This window comes from Muntiacus reevesi, chromosome 4 (genome assembly GCF_963930625.1).
Source record: "Muntiacus reevesi chromosome 4, mMunRee1.1, whole genome shotgun sequence".
In the NCBI taxonomy this organism is placed as follows: domain Eukaryota; kingdom Metazoa; phylum Chordata; class Mammalia; order Artiodactyla; family Cervidae; genus Muntiacus; species Muntiacus reevesi.
The window spans coordinates 87,009,136-87,036,776 of NC_089252.1; the positions used below are offsets into that span (position 1 = coordinate 87,009,136).

The following is a 27,641-nucleotide window of genomic DNA, read 5'->3' on the forward strand; positions in this document are numbered from 1 at the left end:
CTGTCTCTAACAGCGACTAGCTAGTGTTAGTATCTCAGTTGTGTCTGACTCTGCAACCCCATGGACTGTAGCCCGCCAGACTCTTCTGTCCATGAACCCAGGTCTTCTGCATTGCAGGCATTCTTTACCATCTCAGCCAGCAGGGAAGCAGCAACAGGAAACAGTACTAATTATTCCTTTGTGAGGATTGTCTAGTCACTTAAGGAAATGAGGGTGATAGTGGGTCAGATGGTAAAAAATTTCTAACATTTTTAAAGTTAAGTGAAAGAGGTTGAGTGGAGCATAATCCCATTTATGTGTATAAGAAAGGAATAGATTTATGTTTAGGAAGGTGACTGGCTTCTCTGGTGGCTCAAGTGGTGAAGAATCTGCCTGCAATGCAGGAGATGCGGGTTCAATCCCTGGGTCAGGTAGATCCCTTGGAGAAGGACATGACAGCCCACTCCAGTATTCTTTCCTGGGAAATCCCATGGACAGAGGAGCCTGGCGGGCTACAGTCCATGGGTTCGCAAAGAAATGGACATGACTGAAAGACCAGACTTTGACTTAGGAAGGTGACACATTAAAATGTTTTGGAAAGGGACTTCCTGGCAGTCCAGTGGCTAAGATTCTTGAGTTTCCACTGCAGAGGGCAGAGGTTCCATCCCTGGTCAGAGAACTGATATCCCATATGCTGTGCGGCCTGGCCAAAGAAAAAATGTTTTAGAAAGGATGGATTAACTGCCAATCGATGCTACAAAGGGATAGAAGGATTGTGGGTTGGAGCTGGGAGGGACTTACCATTTTATACCTTTTGGTCGGACTCGAATTATTTTACCATGTGTTAATTTTAGTTTAAAACAGATATGAGGGGAAACAACTGACTTCTACCTGTTTACCTCTAGTGACACCAGCAAGAGTCTATTACTGTTTTAAGAGTGTTGACTTGATTTTCATGATCAACTTAATGCCTAGCATTCATGCCTTTGTGTTTTTAACCCAAAGGACAACCAAGATGGATCGTCCAGTGAAGGAATCTTTGTATCCAAAATAGTTGACAGTGGGCCCGCAGCCAAGGACGGAGGCCTGCAAATTCACGACAGGATTATTGAGGTATGTGAACACTGCCAGGGTCTTTTATAGGCTGAATGCCATGCAGTCTTCATCCGGCTCAAGGCTAGATGTTTGGTAGAAGAGGGAGGCCTCACCTGGTGGCTGTTTGGGCAGGAGATAGATTTCTCCGATTCTGTGGGACCCCATTGGGTGTTGATTGCCTCAGTGTTAAGTTTTTGTTTATATTCAGTATGGAGAAGCCAAAGTATGAGTGGCTTGTTCACGATTTGGCTCTTTTCATGAGGCTGTGCATATGTTCTATGTGCTTCAGTTGGAGCTTCGTGTGAAAACCACTGGGCAGTTGTGTGTTAGTTAGAACCAGATGAGCAATCCCTGTTGGGCAAACGGTGACTCTGTTCAGCTTTGGGATCACTTTCACGTCCTCAGAGCTCGCGGCACACGATTATTTCTGCATATATGTCATTCCCCCCTTTCTGTGTCTTGCCTGTTGTCATTTGTACCAGTTGCTTGACTTAAGGGTTTGCAGACAAAGATTGATATTCAGGAGGACCACTTATCACCACTGTTCTCATTTTCAGTTCTTCACTCATCATTTTAAACTTCTGTGTAGGGGGTTTCTAGTTTTATGCTGGGGGAGTAGCTATTTCCGCCCAATCATAGGACCCCTGGGAATAGGGTCAGTGTCCTAGCCTGCCCCGAGCTGCCGAAAGCTGTTTGTGTGGCCTGCTTGTGTGGGCTCTCATTGCAAAGTCTGATATAAGTGACTATTTTTCGTTTGTGATTTTGACCATTTTGATTGTTCTTTTAGTGGGTGAATACATGGGCTCAATTTGCTGGATTTTCTGTGAAGGAAAAAAATTAAATATAAGAATCCAGGATGAGACGTTAAAGCCCATAAAAAGCTCACCCATGTGCTGTCGCCATAATATAGCATGTTAAATAGGAAACTGGAAAAATGGCCCTGTGACCACTGGATGTTCTATGTTCCAAAAACATTTGCGTAGGTTATCTATACTTCTTGAGTGTATTTCTGGTCTGTTTCAAACCTTGGACTGACTGGAAGCTCTGGCCATGGGATAAACCACAAGGGAAGCTCGCATAACCAACAGAAAAGTGGCCACATGCTTCTGGGAAGGGAACCTTGGGAAGAGAAAGATAGAGTCTCACTTTTCTGGTCTCATTTGGGTAATTTCTGCGATGTTCAAAGCAGTACAATTCAGGGCAGTTTCTATCCTCAGGAAAATAGATGGTTGTATCTCTCCAAGAAAACAAACTAAAAAAGTTGTGGTGTAAGAGTTACTCTTTAGAATTAGGGGATGCAGTGTGACAACTTACTTACTTACTAAAAGGATACTTAATCTTGTTTTAAGGACATTATTAACCATGCTACATGCTCCTTGACTTTTTGAAGAGTTCTTAAACTTGGAACTCTTTCTGCTGCATGTTTTAGAGTCAATCTTCCTACTTCCCAGGTCAGCAGGGTGGATTTTCCCTTCCAGGAATTTGTTTGGGCAAGACGCTCTTTCAAGAGCTCCAATGCATCCTTTACTGTCTTCTGTGAAGAGAGAGAGAGAATACATTTTCTGAGACTATTGTTCCAAAAGATAAGTACAGCTTCCGTTGCCAAGGGTTTGGTGGAACAGCCAGTTTCTCTAAGTAATGGAATTTCATTGCTCTTATGTTTTGCAAATGAGCAATGTACAGCTGGGCAGGATTTTCTCTTGGCAAAGCGGGGATCTGTATTTGAAGCGTTCAGTACGGTTTCTGGTAAGTCACATTCTGCTTTTGGACAGTATGTGAAATATTAATCATGTCCCAGTGTTGAGATGGAAAGAGGGATGATCCCAATAGAGAAACAGTAGATGTGTAATTGCAGTTGACACCCCATGCCCTTCTAAGTCAGATTCTAATCTCTTTTGACATGATGCAGTGATTCCCATGCCTGAAAATGATGTTCCCTGGTTCACCTCATCTCTGTCTGAGTTTATTACCAGGCATGAATTTGATTATTTTAAGTGTGCATGTGGGTTTTATCACTAAGAAGAGTCAGGGGTTTTCTAGTTTACCGTCAGATTGCTTCCTTTTCAGAGGAGTGGGCAAACTCCCGCGAGACTTTGACCATAAAAACTTTCATTCCGATGAAAGGATGCTTATATTAAATCCGTAGGGACTGAGTGAGTCTTGTCTTTAGCAGAGTTGTCAGCAGTTACCCTGTTCCTACTGCTCTTTTTCCCTGAGAACAGAACTGTAGATTGCGCCCACATCAGAGCCACGCACACTCACCTTGGTTTTTATAAGAAATATTGTGAAATGCCATCAATGCTATCATGAAACAAAACTCACAACTAACTTTTCTATATTGGCTTGGCCAGAAAGTTCCTTTGGGTTTTTCTGTAAGTTGGTTTACGGAAGAACCAGAACCGGCTTTCTGATCAACCCGATATACGCATCTAGTGGTGGATTTTGTACTGACTTGGAATAGAAGAATAAAAGGGAGATCATTTATAAAAAAATGTATGGATCAGCGTGTAAATGCTCAGGCCCGACAACATTAGAAGACACTGTGATGTTTATTGCCGGATTCTGGCACCTCCGTGTGGACTCAGCGTGGTTACACCAGCTACTTGTCTGCTGGGTCCAGGTGGGTGGTGCTGTGGATTCAGGAATTGCTCTCCACAGTTGCATTTTCCAGGGTGGTGAACAGATTGTGGTTATGATATGGCACAAAAAAACCTGCAGTCTTCCTTTGATCTACACACATCTGTGTGTATGTATTTTTTTTACTGTGGTCAGATCTACATAACATGCAATTTTCCGTTGTCACCATTTTGAAGTGTACTTTCCTGTGGCGTTAAGTACATGCATGCGGTCGTGCAGCCCTCACCACCGTCCATCTCCAGAACTTTTTTCTCTTCCCAAACTAGAACTGTAGCCACTAAACCACCCCTCTTCCCCTCACCCAGCTCCTGGTTGCCTCCTCCTACTTTCTGTTTCTATGCGTTTGACAGCTCTCTGTGCCCCATGTAAGTGGAATCACCCAGCATTTATCTTTCTGTGTAAGCGAGTGCGTACACACCGTGTCCTTCTTACACGGTGTCCTTCAGGATTGTCTGTGTCCTTGTGGCTCGTGTCAGGATTCCTTTCTTTTTAAAGCTGAATGCTATTCTACTGTGTGTGTAGACGTATATACCATATTTTGTTTACCCATTTCTCCATTGATGAATGTTTGGCTTGCTTTCCCCTTTATGCTGTGGTGAGTAATACTGCTGAGACATGGGTGTGTAATCTGTATGTATTTAAACTGCAACCCCTAAAACCCCCTTAGTGTTTATATGTAAAACAGAGTTAGAATCTGCACTCAGGTACTTATTAAAAGTGTGCTATTTTATCTTTACTAATGTCTGGAATGATATGGGGAAGTTATCCTGAAAGTCAAATAATTCTTCACTGTCCAAGACTCTGTGCAGTGTAGGGCTTCTAGCATCTCTGGTCCCCACCTCGATCTTTGCGACAGTGAAAATCACTTCCATAGATTTCCACCAGTACCTCTGGCTATGATAGGGACCCCAAAGAGGATGACTGGGGTAGAGATTTGTCCTGTTCCCAAACCTTATGTTGCCAGGCACCTCGTGCAGAAGCTTGTTCTTGTATCGTGCTCATTCCTCACTTGGTGGTAAGTGAATTTCCCTAACAGTTGTCTGGGTTAAATGCAAGGTCCTGTTTCTGCTTTGAGATAATAAATGCAATTCTCCAAATGCAGTGAAGGCGGGACAGTTAAGCCCTCTGTTGCCAGTAACCTTTATTTTGTACAGTCCTCTGTAAATCTCTGTTCATCTCGGGAGTGTTGTGATTTGGAGACTGAGGCATGTAGTCACAGAAGTCGTGTATCCTCAGCGGCTTTTGTGTAAATCACTCATTCTCCGTTTGCTCTAGCTTTAGTTAATGTGTCATTGCTGAAAAGTCTGAGTCACAGAGTTGGCTAGAATGGATGAACACTGTCTTCCATTCCCAAACTAGGCCACTTGGTAAAGTGAGATTTTACTTAGTGAAGATAATTTCTCCCACCAATTAAAATTGCAGAATGGCACGTGGATTCACCTGGAAAGGTGTTTAGTTTTAGGGAAAGCAGTAGAAGATGCTCTTTTTTTTTCCGTTTATTTTTTATTTTGACATAATTTCAGACCTACATCAATGAATTCCTCTACAATCTCTACCCAGATTCCCTGAATATTAACATCTACTACATTGACTTTATCCTTTTCTGTCTCTACTCCCTGTTCCTAAATACATCAGTGTGTGTTTCTCAGGAATAAGACCTTCTGTTATGTAACTGCAGTCCAGTTATCTAAATCACGAAATACACATTGGTAGGGTACTGTTGTCTCGTCTACAGCATTTAGTCAGATTTTTGATCTTACAATGTCTGCGATAGCAAGAGCAAATCCCAGATCATAGGTTTTATTTAGTTGTCCTATATCTTTAGTTTTCTTTCCTTTAGAGCAGTGCCTCAGTTTTGTCTTCTGTGCTACTGATATTTTTGCAGAATGCAAACTAGGTCTTTTGTATAAATTTGGTATGGATTCAGGTCATACATTTTGGGTAGGAGAAGAGATGGTGTGTACTTCTCCATGCATCCTGTCAAGAGTCACGTGATGTCACTTTGTCCTTTTTTTGGTGATGTTAGCTTGGACTGCTTGGTTGAAGGCCTATCTGCCAGATTTCTCTGCTGTGCAGGTGCTGTTTTCTCCTTTTTTCTGGTATCTTGTCGGGGTAGCGGGGCTATATTGAGGTTGTGTTAATATCCTGTTGAGACTCGCATACGCTGATTTTCACATCCACTTACAGGTTTTCCTTGAATTTATTATTACCATGGTTGACAAGTGGTGATTTACTGACTACATTCCTTCTGTGTTTATTAGTTGTAAGAAAAAGTGTTTTTTCCTCGCTATTTTTTCTACCTGTCTATCTCCATCTCTCTTTTTGCCTGTTTCAGTATGGACTCATGGAGTCTTATAATTTGTGTTTACATTGGCCAGTTTGGGCCAGAAGGACCTCTTTCTAACTAGTTCCTCTATCCTTTGGTGTGTTCCCATCACTTTTTGAGCACTTGTTGCTTTCTGAAACTGCAAAGTGTCCCAGGCTCATCTTGTACTTTGCTGGCCCCAGCTCTAGAGTCTACTTTTTTCCCAAGTAGCTGTGACTCCACTGAGTGGAGTGTGAGTGGCATTTAGAAATCAAATTCAGCTGCTAGCATGATTGTTACACTTGAGGTTTCCTTGTTCCTAGGCACTCTCAGCAGACAGAGTTATAAAATATAAATATCTACGCACACACACATTATCATCAACAACAACAGCACGCATCTCTCCATGTATTTCTTCATCCATCCTTTTATATATTAATATTTTGAAAACTATGTCTGCATCATTACCTCCAATTCCAATCCAAATCTGCATGGTTAATTTTTTCCTTCTTCTTTGAGGATTGGTAACTCCTAGAGGGATCCGTTTTGAAATAGTAATGAATATACTCTCTTCTTTTGAATCAGCTTGCTGATATTTGCTTAGATGTTATCAGTGAACTAAAAATTGTTGATGGCAATTATTTAAAATATCTCCACACTATTTTTAGTTCCATTTTTTCAGGAAAAATATCCTCTAACGTATATGATTTTACTGTTATACTCTTCTTTCATGATAGGGGAAAGAAAGCTCAGTATTTCTTATGTAACTGCATACAGGATACTTACTGTTGCTAAACAGGCAGAGAGATGGCACAAACCATTTGGGGTAATATTCAAAATAGACATGTGGGTCTCTTCCCTTGTCCTCTGCAGTTTTGTTGGCCACACTCAGCAGAGAGGAAAGAATTCTATAGCAGTTACTCTCTTAAGAAGTACCACCCATTCTTGTCAATTTGAGATCTCTAACTTGGCCTCAGTTACACAAATACTCTGTCTTGATGAAAGAGATATGGTATAATTCAAGCTATGTTGAGAATTGTTGAGAAGTTCTTTTTTAGCTGCAAAAATAAACAGGTTTTAGAGACCCCTTATGAGTGATGGATTCCAACTCTGTTTCCAGAGGCGGAGACTAGAGTTTCACCTTAGATACTAACTGCAGTTGGTTGCCAGTGTTGAACCCTGGATTGCGTTGTGAAAGGATTCTGAGACCGTGTCTAGATGGAGAGGGATGAATGTGGTGACCATTTAGAAATGTTTGCCTTGGACACAAGAGAGGCGGGGTGACAGCTTGACTCTGGATTTGTTATCTCTGGATGGACTCAGATGTTTTTGGAATGACAACTTTATCATTTGGAAGTAATGTCTCCTTTCATTGGCAAAGTGCATATTTAATAATAATGCATCAGCTTTCATTGGCATAGTGCATATTTAATAATAATGTATCAGCCGTTCTTCTCAGTCTTCTGATGTAAAATAATAAAACAATACCTTTGTTGCATCTTGTCTTTTATTCCCCCCCTGTTTAAGGACTCTCTTCACTTTCATCTAGTCTTATAACCTGTACTACAGCAACAGAAGTTCTGGCAAAATTAAGGCAACTCCTTTCCTTCCTATTAGAAGGCACATACTGAGGTGGAAAGAGCCCTGAGCTTTAAATAAAAATTAAACCTAAAACCCAGGTTTAGGTTTCTACTCAGTTATTCACTCTGTGGTTTTAGTGTCCTAAATACTGAGCCTCAATCTCTTCATCTCTAAAATGAGAAGAGAATTACACTCTGTCTCCCATGCCTGTCATGTTGTTTGGGTAGAGCTTGGAGATAATGTAAGTCAAAGGAGTTTTGTTGTTAAGTGCAAATATTAAGAATTGTTTTTTTATTTTTTAGTTAAAATTTTAGTATCTTATACAAGAACTCAATACCAAAGCTGAGCATGTAAGTCAGCAATAATACTTCTGAGATTTGTTTTCCCCTTGCATGTTTTAGCCAGAATGTAGTGTTGCTGTAGGACTGTTGTGAAAACCTTTATGTGTTTCAGGAAGATATACTTTCCAGAATTAACAGTGTAACCAATTAACACCAAGTATTTCCTCTTTACTCCCAGTTGCCTTTTAAAAAATAATGTTATGTATTAATTTTTTTCTAATGACTGTAGTGACTTGATTTTATTGCTGTTGTTATTTTCTTGTTACAGTTTTGCCATTAAAACCAGTTTGCCAAAAAGAATAGAAAAAGTAGACTAGGGTTTTCAGAGAACATCTTTGTAACAGACATCACTGCACACCAGCCGGATACTCTAGGTGAAAACTGGAACATGTGCCATGATGCAGTTTGTTTTAAAGGCATTTGTATGTATATTAGTCTTTCCATAGGGAAAAAATGCTCAGCATTAATAAAACATTTTAAAGTTTTAAATAAAGTTGTAAAGTGGGATTATGGGGAAACTTTTAAGTTTTCAAAGTGATATTTTTAAAATGTTGGAATTCTTCTGCCAAGTGAGTGTTCATTTTTGTAATCCACAAAAACAGTGTAAAATGTGGTGAGCTAGAAGTTTCTTTTGAATTCCAAGTATAACAGTGTTGACTCCTGCTTGTATGTTTCCTTTAAAAGTTACTTGCCATTCTCTTTTCCACCAGCTCCTAGCCTGTGGCCCTGGGTACAGACTGTGGGCAGCCTCTGGAAGCTCTTCCCCCCCCATCCTCTGCCCAGATGATCCGAGTTCACTGTCTCTTGACACTGTATTGTGTGGGAGTTGTGACTCCACAGAAATTTTAAATCTATCCCTCTGGGTCGACCCTTAGTAAGAAGAGTTAATTAGCTCTTCCACAAAGTGCTTTAAAATCAAGGTTAAATCAGAAGTGACTGGCATCCCCATTAAATTTTTCTGATGAAGATTAGGTCCAAAAATTAAGTCTTTGGTAATTTCCCAACAACAGCAAAACAGCAAATCCTTGACAACAGAAGAGATAAGATACAGTTTCTGTTCCGTTGTCTTCTAGACTCTTTAAGTATGGGGGTTTTGAGAACAAGAACCCATGTCAGTTTTGTGTGTTTTTTTTTTTAAATAAGCTTTTGTCTTTCAGTCTGTTGGTATAAGACACAAAGAGCTGGATGCACTTTTATCAAATTTGGAAGGAATGTTTGGGCTGCGTGTATGCGTGTCTGACTCTTCGCGACCCTACAGACTGTAGCCTGCCAGACTCCTCTGTCCATGGAATTTTCCAGGCAAGAATACTGGAGTGGGTTGCCATTTCCTACTCCAGAATGTTTGGGATGGTCTGACAGCTATGAACTGTATGTAAAATAAGCTCTGTGGGAGAAGCTCTGGGGGAACCTTTCAAAGCAGAGGGTCCACATCACTTGGAAACAAAATCGGAGCAGAGGGCCTACAGATGAGGGGACGGGGCAGGAGGAGGGAGTGTTGGGAATTACACGTGGAAGGCTGGGTCGGATTGGCAGCTACAAGTGCTGATCTGCGGTTATGCCCCGTCACTGAAAGCCCCCTATCGCCCAGGGCGGGCAGCTGCAGCAGCGTGCTTTTCCCTAATGATGGTGAGTGGTTCCCATGAGCCTCCAGGGGAGGACTGCTGGGATGCCCTTCTCTGCCACACCGCTCCAAGAGGAGCTTTGGCTTTTGTTTTGTCTATTTGCCTGTGTCTGTTTTGACTGTCATTTGAAGTGCAGAGCGCATGGGTCCCGCCCCTCTTCTCCTGAGGGTGGCACTCCCTGCTTCCCTTTGGCTTGTTTGATTCTCTTAATTTCCATCTTTCCTCACTTCCTCTTTTCCTGCTATTACTATTGAGTCAGTTGACAGCTCTGGGGACCAAGAGAACTAGAAGCCTAAGAGCACATGGTTTCTTTGCCACTCCCCCAAGAAACATGTCGGTCTGTTTTTTAAAATAAGCTAAATATAGTTAGGTTTTATTTTTCAACATCTGGGGAAACTTTGGGCCAGATAAGAAGATGCTGACAGTCTGTAATCAAAGGAGGCAGTTTTTGTTCATTTCCTAGAGTGACTGTTGCTGGGACATTAGTGTTGATTTGAGAATTCATTAACCAAAGACACGCAACTCATATTAGGTGTGTGTTGAAAGAGTTGAAGAGGGAATGGACTATATAGAGTGATCTCTGGTCGTGGGCTTGTTGAAAATCTTCATGTTGTGTGAGTTCGTAGGCCCCCGGTGGAAGAAGAACCATCAGCAGGCATGCGTCCACCTGTTGGAGGTAAGCTGTGTTCTCCCTGATATTGAGAGAGGCCAGAATGGATGGTGAGCTCATATGTGGCACCTGGCTCTGGGAAGTTTTCGTGTCAGACCAGTGGACAGAAGAAGGTAGCTGACACCAGGGTCATAAGAAAGGCAGTCAGCATATAGAGTGGTTAGGGTTCAATGGACTCAGATCAGATTTTTAATTCTAGTTCTCCTATTGCCAACCTTGCAAACTTGGACAGGTTTCTTCTCCTCTCCCAGCAGTGCTTTCTTCTGTAAAATATGAAAGCCATTTAGACATACCGTGGGGACGCTGCAGGTCCAGTTTCAGGCCACTGCAACAAAGCAAATATCACAATAAAGCAAGCCACACAAAATTTTTTGTTTTGCCAAAGCATTTAAAAGTGATGTTCATGCTATACTGTTAAGTGGCAATAGCATTCTATCTTAAAAAATGTACAGACCTTATTTTAAAAATACTTTATTGCTAAAAAAATGCCTAGCATCACTGATCACAGATCACCATAGCAAGTATAATAGTTGTGAAAACATTTGAAATAGTGGGAGAACTATCAAAATGTGACAGAGACATGCCGCAAGCAAACGCTGTTGAAAATGATGTCAATAGAATTGCCTGACTCAGCTTTGCCACAGACCTTCCATTTGTAAGAAACCCAGTAATCTTCAAAGCTCTATAAAGACAAGGCACGATAAAACAAGGTCTGCCTGTACATATATCACGGGGTTGCTGCAATAAAGAATATAATACATGTGTCTGAAAACTGTAAGTTTGGCTCCAGAATAAACACTCCGCAGGTGGTTAGCTTTGCTGGGTTTCATGTCGCCTGGAGAGGCTGGACTAGAGGACCTTGCAACAAGCCAGCGCTTTGATGACGGTTCTGTGGCACGGTTTCATAAACCCAAAATTACAGTTGTGACTAGATCACTTTAATTTGTTTTAGATTTCTTTTATTTAATTAGTGGCCCTTTGAATCTGGGTGGAGAAAGAGCTGTCACTTCCTAAGGCCATATAAATCTCAGTAATTGATCAATCAGGAGTAATTCTTAGTTTACATCTTAATGTGAAGCTGGTAATCCATTGCATATGTGGTGACTTCAGTGTTCTAAAAATAAAACGATTGCGTGTTTAATATCAGCTGTTTTTAAAGTGCCTGAATAGATGAAAATTTACATTTTTATCCTGACTCATGAGGAATATTGAAATTTTCTTAAAATTATGGAGTTTGTATTTCTATTAACCAAATCTTCACTTAAGATGGCAAGCTGCATCACATTCTTTGTAGGGTAACATTTTTGTATATTGTTATGAATGCAGTACACCCATGTAGAAAATTTTATATATATGGTAAAGAGTTAAGATGAAAAAAGAAAACCTGGTGGTAAGCATTATCTTGACAAAAACTAATCAGTTTGCTTAATCACAGAGTATTAATGGCCTATGTGTTAGAATCTAATGAGACATGGAAATTGCATATGGGGCACATATTATTTTCATTTCTTGTTCTAAACTCTAACTTAAATGAATTGGTAAGAGCACACATAAAATAGGATGAAGTATTTTTTTTTTATAGCAATGTTACTGGATTTCAAATACTTCACATCATTCTCTGAAATATCTGAGTCATTATGCTTATAGGGACCACAGGGGAATATTAACATATGTAGGGGGCTTGGAATAGAATTGCTGGTGATAAAGGAATTTTAAAGGGGGAATCAAGCAAGAAAAAATATTTTATCATATTTTTATTGAAAGTTCAAAGCATTAATACTATCAGTAGAGTAACATCTTTTTTTCCTTGGTGGCTAAAAGGTAAAATTGAAAACTGAAAAAAACTTTCCGCTTTACTTTTGGAGAATGAAAAGTAGTTAAGTAGCAAAGTTGGAGAAGTTTATAATTTCTCCGTTCAGCTGCCCTGATCAGCATGTGGGTATATCTGAAGGACTGATTGCATTTGGTATTTGAAATGGCAGAGGGAAACATCAGATAGAAGAAAGACATTAAATGCTGCATTTGACTGAATCTTTTTCAGATTCATCATTTTCAGAGAAGCATTACTTCAACCTCAGTATCTGCATTTTCAAGTTCTAAACCACATTTTAACTTTAATTAGTCATAAGCCTTTAATAAACTGTGTTTTGACAAATACGGTGGTTTTTTTTGAAAGATTGCTTAAAGAGCTTGTAGAAGCTGCGTGTATATGTATGACTCCATGTAGGAATTATACATGTTTATGAATCTGGGAGTGAGTGTATATGCCTGAATATATTGACTTCAAGTGAGTTACTTGAGAGATTTTGCCTTTATTTTGTATGAGTTGGTCATTGTAGACCCAGGACAAATTGGATGAAGTTTTAAGCTGTTTTGAATATAGTCCTTGTTTAATAACCTCTGTTTATATTTGGTGAGAAATGAAAGAAGAATCCTTTGGACACGTGGTATCATGTAAAGTGCAGGCCAGGAAATCTTTGTTTTGACAGGGTTGTTTAATTGCCTTCAAAGTCTGTTCATAGGTAAGATTAAGCTAATTTGCCTGATGTGATTAGTATATCCTAAAAGTGAAATGCAGACAGTCTCCTCTGCTACATTTACTAGGTTTAATAGAATGTACAGGATGTTACACTAATTCACAAAGAGGACAAGGAAGGAAGTTGTTACATATATTGAAATGATGTTTTCCTTTCTCCTTCAGTTTGTTTGAAAGTTAAGTCTATGGAAGGGTTTGTTGCTTTTTGCCATAATTAGAACACTAAAGGAATTCAGTATGATCTGTTTGTGGCCGGTTGTTATAGTTGATCCCAGTTCTAAGTGACCTTTTAAAACTTAAAATAGAAGAAATTTAAGAAGAGAAAGATCGATATATTTCTTTTTATTCAGAATCAACTTAGTCCAGCCTTAATTAAGCGTGGTGTGTATAAGAAGTACAAGCCAGAGGGTTAGAAAAATAGCATCGTATCATCTCCTGAGAGCACCGACCTTAAATTGTTGTAAGACAATGTGAGAGAGAAATTAGTCCTCTGATACACCCTGGAGCACAAGAGAGAAGCTACCGTCATCCTTGGAAAATCAGGGTTGGGGATAGTCAGCTAAGCCAATTTAGCATTTCACGCTGATCAGCAAACATGAACAAGAAGAAGCCAAGAACAAGGGTTTCTCAAACTCAGGTCAGTTGCATACCACCCACTCAGTTTTTGCATTTCTACACCACCTGTTTTGTTTAATACTTCACACTTTTCTTAAAGGGACATGCTTTTGTTTCACCTAGATTTCTTTTAAAAGGAAACTTTATGTCATGATTACACAAATGAAAAGTCATTTTGTGCTGTAAATAAAAGGTAACAGTAGAAATAAATACATTAAAAGTGTAGAGTTGGTTTCATCCAAATGCTGTTGCTTGGGGAATACTCTGATCCTGAGATCCTGAGTCTTGCTTTCTCTTTAAGAGCAAAATTATCCTTTGGAATTAGAAGTGAGGATGCTGACTGGGAGCCCCAGGGGAGATTCTGGGATGCTGGCCCCATGCTAGTCTTCATCTGGATAATGGTCAGTTCATATGCTCAGGCTGTGGAAATACATTAGGATGGACACTTGCATACACAAGATGGACATAATCACATCCTGCATGGTAAACATAGATAACATTTATTTTACCAAAGGGTGTTGCAAACACTTAGGCTCAAATTGACTCTGTCCCCTAGATGCAAGAGCTTCCCTTGGAGACTCAGATGGTGAAGAATCTGCCTGCAATAAGGGAAAACTCAGGTTCAATCTCTGGGTCCAGAAGATCCCCTGGAGAAGGAAATGGAGAATTCTGTGGACAGAGGAGCCTGGCAGGCGGTAGTCCATGGAGTCGCAAAGAGTCTGCCACGACTGAGTGACAGACACTTTCACTTTCTTCGATGAAATCGGACAGGTTGGAGATGGACAGTGGAATGAGCCGCTCGTCCTGTCAGTCAGGTCCTTTAGCACACGCCTCAGTGACGTCAGATGCTGTGGATTTCATCTTGCCCGCTGCTGCCACGAGCCAGTCGGAGCTATACTTTGTGTAGACGCTTGAGTTTGGGGTAGAGGAGTGAAGGGGCTTTTAGAGGTTAGGGTCCACCACAAGGAGGAATAATTCCATCACTGCTAAAGCATTTCAGGGACTTGCCTGGTAGTCCTCCTGCCAGTGCAGGGGGCATGGGTTTGATCATGGTTCTGGGAAGACTCCACATGTGGAAGAACAACTCAGCCTGAGTGCGGCGTCTAGAGAGTAGGGCCAACTCACCGCACCTAGAGAAAGCCCGTGTGCAGCAATGAAGACCCAGCACAGCCAAAGATAAAATAAATAAAAATAAAAAAAATAATTTCAGAGGCGAAGAGGTGAATCACAGCCAGATATCAGGGCATCCATCTTTGATAAAGTTTTATTTGTTTTGATAAATTTCTGAAAATCCATACTATCTTTATGCATTCTCGTTGTAGCTGTTTATTGCACATGTGTCAGTTTATGCATCCCAAACACAGATATTTAAGTTCTGCCCCCCAAAGCCCCTCCTGCTATCCTCCCCTTTGAAAGAGCACTTTGCAATCTTTTTTGGTAAGAAATATGTTTTATATAATCCCAGTACAACACTCACTAGTGTGAGCGAGTCCCCGTGTATGTGTCTAAAAATTAAGAAAAGGTTCACGAAAGATATTTATCCTTACTACATTCAGAAGTCTGGTGTTTCTATTTAATTCTTTTTCTTTTAATGCTGTCTGCCACCCACTGAGCTGATTTCATGGCTCGCTAAAAGGCAGTGGCCAACAGTTGGGGAACATTCTGCTGTGGAGGAAAGAGCTGTACCTTCCATGTTGAGAGCAGATGTCTTTTCCTGATATTATAGCCTGGAGTCTGTTGGATCTGTGGATGGCACATCTAAGCCCCAGCCTCTTGCCAAAGAATGGAGTCAGATTTATTAAGGCATGTGACTGTATTTACAAAATCTGAGCTCCACTACCTGTCAACTCTCCACTTAGGAACGTCTTGCCTGAGGCAAAGTTCACAGTTTCTTCGGGCCACCGACAGACAGAGGGCATTAGTTAGCGGTCACTTGCGTCATAATGGACTGACTACAAAGGGGACCTCGGTCCAGCCTTCGGAAGCCTGACTTGCTCCTACATGTGAAGTTCTGGTGTCCAGGGTGGATTCTCCTCTCAGTAGGGAAAAGTGTATCTGCCTGGCATTTGATGTGCCTGCTTCATGTGCCACGTGTGGTGACTGACTTCCAGAGTCTGGCGAGGGGAGGAATTTGTAAGTTACACCCACGCGGACTTCTGAATTCAGCATCATTCAGCATCTGTAGGGCCCTGCTAAGGAGGAGGTCCCCCTGTGAAATGTGCAATTTAAGGACCAAGGCAGGTCCTGCTAGAGTGTCAGCCCCAGAGATCAGGGACACATGGGTTGAGCTCTGGATTTGCAGTGTTCTCAGGACTGAACAGGGTGCCTGCTGACTTGGAAACAGATTTTCAAGTTACATGACCAGTTTCTGAGAGTAAAACTACAGGAAGACCACCATTAGAAGCCTTAAAGGCAGGTGACACTGTCATGAGGTCTTGGGGACATCTGATACTTTGACAACACCTCCTCTGGACAGGTGGAATCTGCCAGCTGTCCATACAGAAATAGCTTTGGCTTAAAATAGATATATCTCCTCCTGCCAGGGGGAATTCAGGAGTAGAGTTCCATTTTGGGGGAAGCAATATAAATATAATGAGGCATAAGAAAATCAGGTGTGCGTTTTTGAGATACCACGATTCATTTTATAAGTTAAAGTCTCCTACATTTATGAATTGCATACTTTATATTTTAAGAAAACATTGCTCTCAGTCATATTTAGCAATCTGATGCAGGAAATCATGTATTCTCTGGTTAACTCAGTTTCTGTGAGATGGAGTACGAGTTTCCTATAGTAGTTGTGCTCTTTGCTTATGAAGCAACAGGCTTTGCCACCGTATTTGGAAAATATTTGACACTGGTCACCTCTGTCCTCTCATTGGGCTTTCCAGGTGCCGCTAATGGTAAAGAACCTGCCTGCCAATGTAGGAGATATAATGTAGCTCAGTATCTGGATTGGCACGATCCCCCAGAGGAGGGCATGGCAACCCACTCCTGTATTCTTGCCCCATGGACAGAGGAGCCTGGGGGGCTATAGTCCACAGGGTTGCAAAGAGTCCTCTCGTTGTCTTGGGTCTTAGCACCTATAGGACCCGGGTTTGGCAACATAAAATCAGAACAATTAAGTTCTGGAAGATGCCTTCACTCCCTTGATTTTGAATGTGTCATGTTTTTAGATGGAAGTTTAGCCACTTTTGTTGCCGTGGATTTTTTTATACATGCTGCAAGAAATAATTCCGTTGTTTATCAAACCAAGTTGTCAGTGAAGCCATAAACCTTGATAGAATTTTCTAAGGGCTTCTTTGGAGGGGAATACAAATTAGAGCATTAAGCAAAGACCTTGGGAAAGGTCTTCACTGCTCCTTGCCCCCAGATCACACCCAGGATGATAAGTGAGATGATGTTTACCGTGCAACATAGTAAACAGTTTAATCTATATACTGATATCTTCCTGCTAAAATGTTTGAGACTTGTGTTCTGTGTTGTATTAGTGAGAAAATACAACAAGCCAAAAATAGATGAATGTCTTCATAGAATTTAATTAAACTAAAAACAATGCAAACATGAATAAAAATAAAGAAACCCAGTAGAAATGTCTTCATAGTTCCTGCTCTATTTTCAAATACTGTCTGCAAACAGAGACTTTAAAATTTGAATTATTAAGCCCTAAAATGGTAAATAATATAGAGCAACTGTCTTAATTTTTCCTTTGAACCCTTGACCCAAGGAAGGAAAGCAAAATTGTTTAGAGACAGGCATTTGCTTGTGTGTTTCTATGCCATGCAGCTTAAGAGTGAAATGCTCTCTCTCAAAGGTGGAGGCAGCCTGGACTCACATTGAAAGAGTTTATTTTGAAAAAAAATTTTTTTTGGTTAAAGGTTTGAAAAGGAGAAGGTAAATCAAAAACAATGCAGTTTCTCTTGCCTTTCAGAATGGGGGATGGCAGAATTCATTCAGTGGACATTTTAAAGAATAAATATGGCCTCTCTCATACCAACTGAAAGGATTAGTGGGGAACTCTGTGCATAATTAATTAGCTACTTTTGTAAACATGCATTTGTGATTTTGAATGCACTTAATGTAACATTTTGCTTAGCTTGCTATCCAGACAAGAATATACATTCTTCATAAAAGAATGCAATACAACGTCTGTATTTACTTTAGAGAAAATGCCATGACATGTCCTTTAAAGATATCGCAGAAGTTGACACTGGAATCTGAGCGAAAATAACTCGAGAGGAATCAAAATAAATGTTTCAGGGAACCTTAAGAAAAATTTTTTTCAAAAGCTAGGTTGTTTTCTTAGTAATAATTTTTTTCTTCTTTTCCTAAATCAGTTTTCATTTATTTTCTTACACACATATACACACACACACATACACATCATTCACTGGAGCAAGAAAATTTTTCTAAAAAACTAGGTTGTTTTCTTAGTAATACATTTTTTCTTCTTTTCCTAAATCAATTTTCATTTATTTTCTTACACACACACAACCCCCCCCATACACACCCATTCAGTGGAGCATCTAATTAAGAAATAAAAGTCAGTAACTTCTGAAAATGTAGCTGTCATCTTAACTGAGGAAAATGTGTTGTTAGCATTCAAGTTCAACTGATTAATGAAATGGACTTGTCTGCCATTATCCTGTTTCCCAGGCAGAAGTGACTCTTTTTCTCTCTTTTTTCCCTTCTTCCTCACCTCACCCCAGTGACACCTGAGGTTCCACAACAATCACAGATGATGCTCCTGTAACACGGATGTGGGATTCTGCTTCTTTAGAGCACTGGATTATAAATGACCTGCTTTTCTTTCCTGCCTTCTCTTCCTTCCCTCCCTTTTTTCTCTCTCCCTCCCTTGCATCTTTCTTTCCTCCCTCCCTCCCTTCCTCCTTTCTTTTTCTTTCTCATTTACCACCCAGACAGAAGGAATGCCCTGGCCTTGACACAGAGAGAAAGGAACTTGGGTGGCATTGAAAGTGAAAGCATAAAGCTAATTGTTGATGGTTTAATGTTACAGACCACCTATAGGTCAGAGCTCCAACGGAGGTCTTTTTGACCTTTAAGGAGACAGAAATGCCATTTTGATTTAATTTAGGAGACTCCTAGAAGTAGCAGACACAGGGTGAAATGTGCTGATTGGAAATGGGTGATTTTTGCAGGACATTGGGGTCACATGTATATTTAATAGCCCATGGGACCTTTCATTCCATCATAAGCTAGTGAGATATTCACTGTTGAGGGCTGCCCCCTTGGGTGACCTTCCTGGGGTGAAGTGACCCAAGTTAGGAGTGTGTTTCATGTGAGTGCAGACTCGAGGCCACCCTATGCTGTTTTCCTTGGCTTGTTTTTCCTTCCCTTTAGTTCTATTTTGCTTGGGGACTAAAAGTGCTTATGGGAAAAAGAGAATCCCCAGGCTGGTGGGTCTCCTTTGTGGAGTGTAACTGGATAGGCACATGGAGAGTCGGGAGAGAGGGCTCCACGTCCCAGGTGGGCTAGTTTGGGGTGACCAGGTAAGTATACACCTGGGTACCCTAAAGGAAAGGTTGGGGACCCAGTGCTGAGAAGATAACCCGGCATCCTGAGGCTGCTTTAGCTAGCCTGGTCCACCTGTTGTGACATTGTCCCCACAAATGCTCCTGTCAGTCAGTTCAGTTCAGTTCAGTCGCTCAGTCGTGTCGGACTCGTTGCGACCCCATGAATCGCAGCACGCCAGGCCTCCCTGTCCATCACAAACTCCCAGAGTTTACTCAAACCCATGCTCATCGAGTCGGTGATGCCATCCAGCCATCTCATCCTCTGCCGTCCCCTTCTCCTCCTGCCCCCAATCCCCCCCAGCATCAGGGTCTTTTCCAATGAGTCAACTCTTCGCATGAGGTGGCCAAAGTACTGGAGTTTCAGCTTCAGCATCAGTCCTTCCAATGAACACCCAGGACTGACCTACTCTAGGATGGACTGGTTGGATCTCCTTGCAGTCCAAGGGACTCTCAAGAGTCTTCTCCAACACCACAGTTCAAAAGCATCAATTTTTCGGCGCTCAGCTTTCTTCACAGTCCAACTCTCACATCCATACATGACCACTGGAAAAACCATAGTCTTGACCAGACGGACCTTTGTTGGCAAAGTAATGTCTCTGATTTTTAATATGCTGCCTAGGTTGGCCCTGACTTTCCTTCCAAGGAGTAACTGTCTTTTAATTTCATGGCTGCAGTCACCTGAGAAAATGCTCCTGTAGGAGAATGTAATTCCATAAACTGCTGCTGCATTCATGGTATTGAGCAGCCACTGGATAAGAGTAAACTAGCTGCCTGAGTGGAATCTCAGCTCTGATAAAATTAGCTGTATAGCCTTGGGCTAGTTACTTAACTTCCCTGGACTTTTATATTCTTGTCTGAAAAAATGAGGACCATGGCACCCATCTCATAAATTGGGTGCAAATTAGGTGAGTTAATATGTCTCAGAGAGTCTAGAAGTTCTTCCATGAGTTTTTAGCACCCAGAAGGAATTCACTGACTTTTTTAATATTATATCATCCTTAGTGGGAGTTCCCATTTGTTGTTGAGCACCTACTGTAAGTCAGACAGGGAGCTTCATTTTCCTAATGTGTTTTTCATTTAATTCTCCCCACAGCCCTGCAATAGCAGGGAGTCTTGTTCCTACTCTAGAACTGACACTGCTGAGTCTCCGGTTAAGGCTTTATCTGGGGTCTCTGAGCTGGTGGTTGAGGGTGACAGGCTTGAAATCTGCATCAGAATGTGTATGCTCACTGAGTGTCACATCTCTGCCCAGCTAGACCCCGTGACCCCTCCAGCCCCGTGAGGGTGGAAGCCTCATTAAGTGAACAACAATATGTGTGTGTGTGTGTATGCATATGATTTCTAATTTATTTTGCTTTAAAGATGATCAGATGCACCATGCTTGGCTGAAAATACTTGCTGGATTTGGACTTTGAGGCAATCAAAATGTTTAAATCTCAAGTATCGATTTTTTTTGCTTTGCATGAAATTTGAAACTTAGACCTGAACCATTTTGGTTTATCTTTTAAGGAATATTTGCTTAATCTATCCAAATAAGTCATAAGCATCTTGATGAGGCGTGGGGGATTTATACACTGGACACTTTTGATCCCTTAGTTTCAGTAAATACTTTGTTTGAGAACATCTGTATTGAAGTAGATACAGAGAGGAAAAAAGTTATTTTAGTTAATGTAGGCATAAGTATTAATGGGAACTTGCACACAGCAAGTTGCCAGCAGTGGCCTCACTTGAAGGATAGTAGGAGGGGAGTGGGTTCTAAGATCTCTTTCTTTATTAAAATAAACATATAGTTCTCTTTTTAAATATTTATTGAATTACAGCTGCCCAAATTGCAAAGTTATGTATAGCTAATACAGTTATGGAAACAGTAATTTTCGAACAAAAAAAGACAGGTCTCCTTCCTTCCTCTCCTCTCCTCCTCCTGTGTTGGAGGTAAGCAGTGATTCAGCCTGGTAGGCATCCTTCTCCCTGAATAGAAATAGAAACACATGCACACATGGGACGTTAGGCGTTTCTTTTCATTCTTAGATCATTTTCTTTTTGCAGTTGAACCCTGCTTGTTCTCCAGTTTGCTTTCTTTACCTGTGTGTCGTGCACAGGTCTCCAGGAGGTAACAGAGACGGGTCATCAACTGTAATAAACACATCCTGTTTCAACACATGGATGTGACCCCAGCTTATTCGTAGCCACATGTATTGATATATCCTCCCAATGTTTTCACAGTTTTGACCTTGCTAGCATTGCTGTCATTGCATACCTGTGCATCTTCCCTTTGGACCTGGTACAGTAAGTCCCCTGCATACGAACCCTCAAGATGCAAACTTTCAAAGGTTCAAACATGCCCCGTGTGCCAGCTGTTGTGCAGTTCTGCTGCACTTTTCAAGGTTCTGTGCTGTGAGATGATGCGTGTCTATGTTTTGTGTTCATTTTTTATGTGTTATTTGTGTGAAAAGTATTATAAACCTCTTAAAGTACAGTACTATGTAGCCAAATGTGTTAGTTAGGCACCTTGGCTAACTTTGTCAAACTTACAAACAAACTGGACTTATAAACAAGCTCTCAGAAGAGAACTCATTCATGCAGTATTTGGACTTTAAAAAGCTGAATGTGTGATGTACATTCATACAATTTTGATGTTTTATTTTCCACAATGAGAAAATGTTTCTTTGTGATCAGAGATAAAATTTCACATAAAAGATACAGGACTAGATGATCGTACACTCAGACCCCCACACACACACCCCACACCAATTTCGTGGCTGGTATGGGGAGACATAGCTTCTAAAAGCAGAGCCACATTAATTCAAAGACTAAAGTAACATAATGAAGAGAAACGAAAGAGCCACTTGTTGAAAGTGAAAGAGGAGAGTGAAAAAGTTGGCTTAAAACTCAACATTCAGAAAATTAAGATCATGGCATCCAGTCCCATCACTTCATGGTAAATAGATGGGGAAACAATAGAAACAGTGACAGACTTTTATTTTTGGGGCTCCAAAATCACTGCAGATGGTGACTGCAGCCATGAAATTAAAAGATCCTTGTTTCTTGGAAGAAAAGCAATGACCAACTTAGCATATTAAAAAGCAGAGACTTTACTTTGCTGACAAAGGTCCACCTAGTCAAAGCTATGGTTTTTCCAGTAGTCATGTATGGATGTGAGAGTTGGACTATAAAGAAAGCTGAGTGCCAAAGAATTAATGCTTTTGAACTGTGGTGTTGGAGAAGACTCCTGCGAGTCCCTTGGACTGCAAGGAGATCCAACCAATCCATCCCAAAGGAGATCAGTCCTGAATATTCATTGGAAGGACTGATGCTGAAGCTTAAACTCCAGTACTTTGGCTACCTGATGTGAAGAACTGACTCATTTGAAAAGACCCTGATGCTGGGAAAGATTGAAGGCGGGAGGAGAACTGGACAGCAGAGGATGAGATGGTTGGATGGCATCACAACTTGATAGACTTGAGTTTGAATAAGCTCCAGGAGTTGGTGATGGACAGGGAAGCCTGGTGTGCTGCAGTCCATGGGGTCAAAAAGTCAGACACGACTGAGCGACTGAACTGAACTGACATAACATAACTGGGTTCATTGGTGATACTGTGGGATTCTGTAGTAAAAGATAATATTTAAGGACATGTGGTCATGGCATAGGGAGTGTTTTTGTTTTAAAAAGAGGGAAAACTGGTAAACACACTGAGAGAAAACCATCAGTTCTCTTTGCCTACTCAGCTGCCTGAGGAAAAAAACACACAAAGCCACACACACATACACACACACACACACACACACGTGCACATACTCATTCATGTACGTATACACATGATTCTTTGTACAAAGAAGAGTCCCAAAGGAATATTACTTATGCTCTTGCGTAGACTTGTTTGTCTGTTTACAGGCATATGTATGAACTTGAAATTTTATACTTGGTCAAACCTCAGACCCCAGAATTCATTTCCTGCTCCACACAAAAAGGCATTTTACTAAAATAAAAACAATTGCTGGTTGCTTCTGGTATGTTACATGGAAGCTTTGGATACTGCAAAGGTGGATATTTGGGTTTGAAAATTCATTTGAAGCAATGTTATTGCTATGAAGTAAGGTAGAATTCTAGCCAGTCTCTGGAAAAACAGCAGCAGTAACAAAACATAGTTTTTTTAATGGAAAATCAGCAAACCACAAACATGGTATACAAGGAGGTCCATGTGCATTTTTTGTTTCATTTTCTCTCATCAGACTGATGAATCTATTTTGAGTCTTAGACTGGAGGTCGAGAAATTGCCTAATAGGTGAAAGGGCCACAGAAGAGGCCCCAGTGCTACTTGAGTAGCTACACCATTTGGATGGGGTCCAATCAGCCGTCTTCTCTTGGTGTCACATTCCACTGTGTAGGGAATAGTGACGTCAAAGGGTCATTTGAGTCACCGATGAATAAGGTATCTTTCAGTGAGTGATGGGAAGTGCAGGCACTGGCCGAGAGGGCCTGGGTTTAACCACGTAGCTCTCTGTTCACCAAGAACTCATGCCATTTTTTTTCCCATGGTCACAGATGAACAAAGAATCCTGTGGAAGAATCTTTGCATTTTACTCACCGAAGTATGAATGGTGCTTATATCCAACGGGAAAAAGCAAGATAAGGCAAGGGAGACCGGCTTCTCACCAGTCACCAGAGCAGCTTAGATTCTTGGCCGCTATTAGTTTATCATTTAAATAAGAGGGGGAAGTCATCCATATCCTGAATGTATTGACAAATTTTTAACACGTCACCAGTCAAGTCTGTCTCTTTCTCTCTTTAAGCTTCTTTTTGGCTGGCCTTTTTTTTTTTTCTTTCCCGAAACTCAGTGTCACTCCCTTTTCCTTTCACCTAAATATTTGCTCCTAAGGAATCTTACATTTTCTTATCCTCTGTGAAATGGGAATAATTATAATAACTGAAGCTACTTCACAGGCATAGTTGAGGACTGTGTCGTTCAGGACCCCAGGAGTAAACAGAGCATACTTGCAGTGGAATCAGTCAGGAGAGGTTAGTGAGGAACCTTCTCAAGGGTGTGGGGAGAGTGTAGGACAGAGGTTAGCAAACTATTTCCATCTGGGTCCACATGGTGAATATTATCAGCCCTGGGCCCATGTAGCCTCTGTTTGAGATTCTTAACTCTGCGGTTCTGGTGGGAAAGCATCCATGGGCAGCGTTTACCTGAAGAGATGTTGCTTCCAGTAAAACTTTATTAACAAAAGGAGGCTTTGGGTTGAGTCTGGCTCATGGGCCACGTTTTGTCCACCCCTAGTAGAGGGATGCTTAGGTGATGGGGTGGTATCCAGGGCAGGGAGCCTTGCTGCGACCAGCTGTGGCTTGAAGCGCAGGAAGGAAGTACCGCAGCCAGGCGGAGGGGGCGCTGCGGAGCAGGCTGCCCAGACCTGAGCCTTGGTCTCTGGAAAGATGCTGTCGACCCCCACAAGGAGGGTGCCCTGGCCAAATATGCAGGGGTCGTCTCTCCTCTCTCGGGCTTCTCCTCTGGTGTGCCCTGTGGCTGAAGCCAGCCGAGCTAGGGGCCTGGTGCCCTCTTCTGTGATGGAAGTCCCCCCGGGATCAAAGAGCAGGCCTGAATCTGGCAGGTGGGGTCAGTGAGACGCGAGCCCGCGGTCACTAAGCGTGGCGTCCCTCAGCACGGAAGGCTCTGTAAACATTGTTTCCCTGTTGTTGTTTATTAATCCTGGTCGTCATAAACATCTGCATGTCTGATTACATGTGGGGTTTACATGCATTCTTTCCATTTGCAATCTTTTAAAGAGTCAGTGAGTAAAGAGAGATTGAACAGAATGTTCATCAGAGACCTGCTCAGTGCCGAGGTTCGTCATAATATAACAGTGTCTAATCCCCTGGCCCAGTCATGCGCTCCTCCAGACTTTTCTTTCTGCAAGGATGCTTTTGGAAAGACATTCCGCTAAGCTCTCAATTGGCCTTTGAAAGCAAGTAAAGTCGTGTTTGCCAGAATGAATGAATGAAAATTAACCTTTTATCGAATTTAAGGTGTCAACAATGCATGAGTGAGTATGTCCATTTAAGGAAAGCATTATGTGAGTTAGTTCCCCAAATACCACATTTCAGAGTAAAGTAAGGCCAGCAAAATGAATGCCTTGATAACCTTGCCATCCTCACTAATAGATGCACTGAAAATAGGTGTCTTGGATATGTGTACTGTGCTTGGTTCATCCTGATTTCTTTTCCCTTTTATTAAAAATTATTTATTTAAAAATCATTTTTATTGGTGTCTAGTAGTTGCATAATATTATATAAGTTTTATAAGGTGTACATTAGGGTGATTTCACAGAGTGTAAAGGTTATACTCTACTTATAGTTATAAGATACTGGATATATTCCCCCATGTTGTACAATTTATCCTTGTAGCTTATTTTTTACCTAATAATTGGTACCTCTTCCTCCTCTACCCCTATACTGTTTCTCCCCTCTCCTGATTTTTTTTAACTCATAATTCATTTTTGTAATGCTCTCTCTAGCAATTGTACTTACTTCTAGGACCTGACTTCTTTATTTGTAGCTCTCAAAGCTATCACCCTAAATAGTGATATTTAGGGTGACCCACCCAACAGGACCCACACCAACAGGATAGCAATTCTGTAAAGTCTACTTTTGCAGGAACTGGCCTTGGTTTCTACCAACAAGTCTATCTAGTCAGTGAGTTTAATCAAGCAAAATAATAAAAGGCTAAAGGTTGATGATTTCAGCAGACTTTTCAGGGAACTTAGGTTAGGTGTTGGCAGTTGTATTCTGACAAATTATCCTTAAAAGATCATTTCTTAGTATTTTGGAGCCTCAGAATTCTCCTTGAATCACCCTGAAAACTTGTTTTTCTGCCTTTTTTAAAGTTTGGATCACTTATTTATGTTTACATTCAGAGAAAGACATAAAGTTCCCACTGCAAGCCAGCACTGTGGCGTTGATGTTGGCACACTGCAGCCGGAAGCTATGTGCAGCTGTCTTGACTTGTAGGTGGGTGATGAGGGCAGAATGCACTCAGATCTGGAGGGTGCAGTTTGGCTCATTTTCTATCACTTATTTAGGTAGAGGACCATCCTTTTAGATCAGCCTTAGTTTTCAGTGGCTTTGATAACACTCCTCATCGGGTATGTTAACTGCGTTGTTTTAATCAGTCTCAATTTGGAATTCTTTCTCCCATCCTTAACACATGATGGAGTGCAGTTCCCAGTTTGAAGTCAGGGGGTAGGGATAAAGGAACAATTTTGGCAGAAAATAAGCACCATGTATACCTGTGTTTGTGCGTGTGCAGATGTGCAAACACATGTAATTTCTTCTAAAGAACATTCAGTTACTGCAGAATGATAGCAAGATAACTAAAGATGTGTTGGTTGGGTTTCTCTCTCCTTTTCTTCTCTCTCCTTCCTTCCTTATCCCACTGCGCCTCTTCTCTCCCTCTGTAATATTTCACCCTCACTTGCAGATTACATCAGTCTTTAAGTGTTCTTGGCAGTCAGACATACGTTTAAGAGGGTTGCTGCTGAGTTATGAATCAGAAATTGATTTTGATCAACATACACAGAGGATTGTACTAACAACTGGGTGATCTTTGGAGACCAGTTCATTTGGCCTCCTGGTGGTATAGTGAGAAAAGGGGCTGGAGCCAGGCTTTGCAGCCGAGGTGCACGGATGCAGCAGTGCTTTTTGTCACCTGCTTTTCTGTCTCTTCATTCTGAACTTCCTACGTTTTCCACTTCTGTAAACACGTTGTCTTTTAGACACGTCCCAGTTTTGCCCCACCTGTCAACATGATCAAAGCTGATGATGAGTTTCCCGTTTGACTTGACTGCTATTTCTCAACTTTCTTCTCGAGAAAGGCACTGGAATTTCTGGGAGAAAAAGATGAGCTGAATGTTCTAGAAGCAGCTTTTTCTTGTATGGCTCTTTCTTGAGCTTGGCACAGATGTTAGTAGGGAAAGAGGAAAAATGAAGGTGAAGTCGCTCAGTTGTGTCTGACTCTCTGCAACCCCATGGACTGTAGCCTACCAGCTCCTCCATCACTTACCCTAGAAATGGGATCTCCAAGCACTCTTGGAAGTGTAAGATGTTATACTTGAGTTGGTGTTGCAAGACTGGCTTTCCCAGAAGGTTCCAGGCACCTTTGTAGTCTGTGAATCGCACACATATTGTAGCTGTAAACCACCTCGAGAATTACATGTGTAATTATAAACCCAGCTCTCCCTTTTAAGTATAGTATAATGCCATTTGTGTTCATTGTTTTTATCAGTGATCATGGTAAATTACAGAAGTACTAGTTTGTGTGATAAAAGATGAAATTCTTTAGAGCTTGGAGATTGTCTGTGTATTATAACTTATTAACTTTTTTCCCCCTTTCTTTAAAAAACCATCACTTTGCTCTCTTGTCCCACACTTGAAAGGAGTGACAACTTATCTTTGCTCTTTGGGGAGCTGAGAGGTAGAAAACTCAGCTGTATTTGGCAGCTGCTCCAGTAGGACTTGTGTTGTAAATGAAGCCATTGTTCAGCGTGGGACCAAACTTCCAGAGATAGAAGGGGCTAGGTGCAGGTAGGAGAAACCTGACTTTGGTTTAAAAATCACCTTCCTTTCTCTTCTGTCGAGTCAGTGTTGGTTGGTCCCTTTTGGCTGTTTTTCAGTCATCAGTATGCTTGTTTGTTTTCTGTTTTGGTCACTCAGCATATGGGATCTTAGTTCCCAGACC

At 41.3% G+C, this 27,641-nt stretch overlaps 1 protein-coding gene across 1 annotated transcript in view; it reads left to right on the forward strand.

The window, feature by feature from the left end:
• The window catches only part of PDZRN3 (PDZ domain containing ring finger 3), a 251,721-nt gene that overhangs the window by 22,347 nt on the left and 201,733 nt on the right, over positions 1 to 27,641 (forward strand). The window contains exon 3 of the mRNA XM_065933278.1: positions 985 to 1,092. Within this exon, the coding sequence (XP_065789350.1) occupies positions 985 to 1,092 (108 nt within the window). The remainder of the gene's footprint in view (positions 1 to 984; positions 1,093 to 27,641) is intronic.